The 4654-nt window shown below is 53.5% G+C and overlaps 1 protein-coding gene across 1 annotated transcript; it reads left to right on the forward strand.

Annotated features, from left to right (window-relative positions):
• The first annotated feature begins 1930 nt into the window (after window positions 1-1930).
• Window positions 1931-3995, forward strand: LOC134444913 (uncharacterized). Its single transcript, XM_063194091.1, has one exon. The coding sequence runs from the start codon at window positions 1931-1933 to the stop codon at window positions 3731-3733; it is 1803 nt and encodes a 600-aa protein (XP_063050161.1). The 3' UTR covers window positions 3734-3995.
• Window positions 3996-4654: the final 659 nt, after the last annotated feature.

Here is a 4654-nt window from a genome sequence, read left to right on the forward strand (position 1 = left end):
GCCCAGAAAGCGGAGGTCATGGACGCGCCATACGACCCCACCAAGGGACTCTTCGGCCCAGCCCTGACGAAGATGAGGGAGGCGTCCTCCCAGCGAAAGCAGGAGGACGAAGCGTTCAGCCTGTGCCTCCCGAGAAAGCCAACTCCCCGCCCCCAGCCACCCCAGCCGGCCTACGCCACGCCGGGGAGGGGCAGAGCTCAGATGGGCAGAGGCCAGCGTCCCCCACCCAAGGCTCAAGGAAGCCAGAGCAGGGGCAGGAGCCCTAACCCTGGCCAGTGGCCTAAACCCTCCTTCGCCGCCGCGGCATCGAGGAACCGCCATCAGCCGGCCCAGAACAAGGGCCAGAAGCCCTGACGACGAGGGCCCACTCTCTCCCACCTCTCCCCCTGGTTCGAAGAGGAGGAGAATGGAAGACATGTCTCAGGGGACCCCCCCGTTCCCCCCCTTGGTTCAGTGTCAACAAGCACAGTGTCACCACACACATGTTCCATGTACAATAAATGTTCCAACTTCGCACCCAGGCCAAGGGCCAAGGGCGAATGTTCCATTTACAAAAATAAATGTTCAAACTTCGCACCCAGGCCAAGGGCCGAGGGCGAATGTTCCCCCCAAAACAAAAAATCCACCTCAAAAGAGACACTCGGTGTCCACAGTGGCAAAAAAGAAACAAATACAAAAAAATGGGTGCCTCCCCCTCATAACCCCGCTAGGGGGAGACAACATACCAGTAGCAGTGAGCCCAGGCTCCAGTATGTGCATGACGTCATCACCACGCGCACATGTAGAGCCAGCCACGTCATCAACCAGCGACACACTGGGCTCCTTCACAACACAGAAGAGCCAGTGGCTGTCAGTTACGACTCACCCATGGGTTTTAGCTACTGTTACGCAGGGCTACTATACAGGCTACAATTCGACAAGAAACCACCGAGGTTCAGTGGAATACTAATGTCAATAGCCAACGGGGATTCAGCTCGAGTTTTAAATAAAGAGATATAATCTCTTTTACAGAAACGAGCGATCAGAAGAATACTGGAAGCAGAACGCAACCAAGGCTTCTACTCCCGATATTTCCTCATCCCAAAGAGAGGCAGCAACGCGCTTCGTCCCATCTTGGACCTACGTATACTGAACAGGTACCTTCGCAAATACACGTTCAGAATGCTAACACACAAGGTGCTGTGTCAATCCATTCGCCCCAACGATTGGTTTGTTACGATAGATGCGGCAGACGCATTTTATCACATAGAGGTATTCCCGGCGCACAGGAAGTTCCTGAGGTTTGCGTTCCAGGGCATAGCCTACGAATTCATAACTCTGCCCTTCGGGTTAGCGTTAGCGCCTCGCTGCTTCAGCAAGTGTGTGGAGGCAGCTCTGGCTCCCCTAAGATACACCGGGATCAGAATACTGTCTTATCTCGACGATTTCCTCCTATGTTCCCACTCGAGGGAGCAGGCCCTTCTAGATTCCGCGACAACACTGTCACACCTACAGAATCTAGGGTTCAAGATAAACCGAGAAAAGAGTCAGCTAGAGCCCGCGCAGTTCACGAACTATCTGGGACTACACATAGACTCCCTCTCGTATCGTGTGAGGCTGTCCGATGCAAGAGTAACATCCTTCACACAGGGTCTGGACCTATTCCAGCCTCAGAGAGCAGTGTCGTTCAGACAGTGTCTAAGCCTACTGGGTTTGATGGCATCGGCCATATCAGTGGTGAGGTGGGGTCTTCTCATGATGAGAGATTTCCAACGCTGGGTGAGCGCACTACGCCTTTGTTCCCGTCGTCACCTAAACCGCAGAGTCAGAGTGAACACGACATGCATGATAGCCCTACGCTACTGGAGGGACCCAGCGGTGCTGATCACTGGGGTGCCTTTAGGGGGGTGGCATCGAGAATGATGCTAACGACAGATGCGTCCCTACAGGGATGGGGCGCTTCACTGGGGGGCAGAACAGTGAATGGTGTCTGGCCAGACAGACTGAAGTCAGAACACATAAATTATCTAGAGTTGCTTGCAGTGTTCTGGGCACTGAAACACTTCCAGGACATATTGAGAAACAATCATGTGTTAGTGAAGTCAGACAACTCAACGGTGGTAGCTTACATCAACCGCCAGGGCGGCACTCGATCCCTAAAACTACACAAGTTGGCGAAGGAACTGTTGCTCTGGTGCGGGGCTCAGTTCCTGTCGGTACGAGCAACACATGTGCCGGGGGTACTGAACAGGGGTGCAGATCTCCTGTCCAGGGGGAACCCCTTATACGGGGATTGGACCCTCCACCCACAAGTAATAACACAGGTGTGGCAGAGGTTCGGGCAGGCAACCGTAGATCTCTTCGCCTCGAGAGAAAACGCACAATGCCCTCTCTATTTCTCCCTAGCAGACGAAAATGCACCACTGGGTGTGGATGCACTAGCTCACCAGTGGCCAAACGCCAAGCTGTACGCATTTCCACCAGTCAGCATGATATCCCCCACTCTAGCCAGAGTCAGGGCACAGCGCCTGTCACTAATCTTGATAGCCCCGTATTGGCCATCCAAACACTGGGTAGCAGAGATAGTACAGATGTTGGAGAGCCCCCCGTGGCCCCTCCCCATACGGAGAGACTTAGTCTCTCAGGCGAGAGGAGAGATCTACCACCCACACCCAGAGAGGTTGGCTCTATGGGCCTGGCCCGTGAGAGGTGGAATTTAGATGCAGTTGGCCTGCCCCCAGCAGTCATCGAGACGATCCAGGGGGCTAGAGCTTCCTCCACACAGAACCTATATAGCTGTAAGTGGCGTGTGTTCGAGGCCTGGTGCTCACAGAAAGAGATAATATCCTTTCAGTGCTCAGTAGTACAGCTGCTAAACTTCCTACAAGACCTTTTAGATAAGGGAAAGGCCTTTTCCACAATAAAGGTGTACTTAGCTGCAATCTCAGCCTGCCACGTGGGCTTTGGAGATAAGACAGCAGGACAACATCCCCTGGTGTGCCGCTTTATGAGAGGTGCGAGACGCAAGCGCCCCATCTCTAGACCGCTAGTCCCTCTTTGGGACTTAGCTCTGGTGCTGAGTGCTCTCAGTGCCCATCCCTTTGAACCACTAGAGCACGTGAGTTTGAAGTTCCTCTCGATCAAGACTGCTCTGCTCGTAGCCTTGACCACAGCAAAACGTGTGAGTGAACTACAGGCCTTCTCAGTGAAGCCCTCATGTTTACAATTCGGTACTGATTTTAAGAAGGTTCGTCTTCGCCCCAATCCAGGGTTTGTGCCTAAGGTAATGGACTCAGCATACAGGTGTCAGACGGTAGAGTTGGAGGCTTTTCACCCTCCTCCATTCATCTCGGAGGAGAGTCAGGTGCTCAACTGCCTCTGCCCTGTCAGAGCCCTCAGGATTTACATACAGAGAACAGCTGAGTTTAGGAGACATGATCAGCTGTTTGTTGCATGGGCCACTCACCACAGGGGACTACCTCTGTCTCGCCAGAGGTTGTCTCATTGGATCCTTGAAGCCATATCAGCGGCTTATCAGAGTAAGGGCTCTCTACCGCCAGAGGGCATGAGAGCCCATTCAACCAGAGGCATGGCCACTTCCTGGGCCCTGTTCAGGGGTGTGTCAATAGGAGAACTGTGTAATGCGGCGAACTGGGCCTCGGGGAACACGTTCGCTCGCTTTTACAGATTAGATGTATCAGGCCCATCTTTAGCTCACGCAGTACTGGGGGTAGGCTCCTCTGCAGTGGTCTAGATGTCACAGCACCTCAGCTAGAGTACCTTGGACTACGTCTAGTGTGCAATACGGGAGTGGGCTATATCTCCCATAGTGAAACACCGAGCGAAGTTAGAAAAAGAACGTTAGGTTATGGCTATAACCCTCGGTTCTTTGATAACAGAGTGAGGTGTTTCACCTATCTTTCCCTCCTTGCACCAGGCAGGGAAGAAACCGTTAAGAATGATGGATCACAGGAGGTCGCCGGGGTATACACCCTGAGGGGCGGAGCCCGACCGCGTCGACCTGTCTGTCTTCGACAGACGTATTGTCATTGGAGCTTCCGTAGATGGTCACGCCCGAAGCGTATCCCATAGTGAAACACCTCACTCTGTTATCAAAGAACCGAGGGTTATAGCCATAACCTAACGATTTTGGACGTGACGTGGGTCTCTCTTTCCGCCCCGCTGTTGTTTTGCCGGCAAAGGACGCCGGCTGGCGTGTGAGCTGCTGCTAGCCGTGATCATTATCCGGTAGATTTGGTACCTTCAGCCATTCTTGCGTGGAACTGCACTCTTCTGTGAACTGGCATTCACTTCGCGCTGCCTATACTGCACCGGTGTGTACCTCTTTGGTTGGTGTGTCGCCCCATCATCTGTGCCCTGTGGCAGGCCTGATTTGTGGTGCTTACGCCTGCTTTGGAGTGGCCAAATTGGTTGGCCCCTGAGTACCTGACTGCAGTCAGTGGATGTGTGTGGGTCCAAATTGCGATTGTTCCGAACCACGGATCTATGATCAGGTTAGCGGTGCCTCTCTGACGCTGGGGATTGCTAGCTACACTCCTCGGAGGTTGCTGTTTTGTTGCCGTCACACTCTGCGCCGGTTCCGACTGGCTCCACCTGCTCGTCCTGCGTTTGTTTGGTTTAATTATTTTTATTTTCTGGCCCGTTTCTTGGGACG

This window comes from Engraulis encrasicolus, unplaced genomic scaffold, assembly GCF_034702125.1.
Source record: "Engraulis encrasicolus isolate BLACKSEA-1 unplaced genomic scaffold, IST_EnEncr_1.0 scaffold_84_np1212, whole genome shotgun sequence".
In the NCBI taxonomy this organism is placed as follows: Eukaryota; Metazoa; Chordata; class Actinopteri; order Clupeiformes; family Engraulidae; genus Engraulis; species Engraulis encrasicolus.

What these genes read in the sequence shown, in the direction of transcription:
- LOC134444913 (XM_063194091.1), top strand. Translation starts at nt 1,931, where the DNA reads ATGGGGCGCTTCACTGGGGGGCAGAACAGTGAATGGTGTCTGGCCAGA.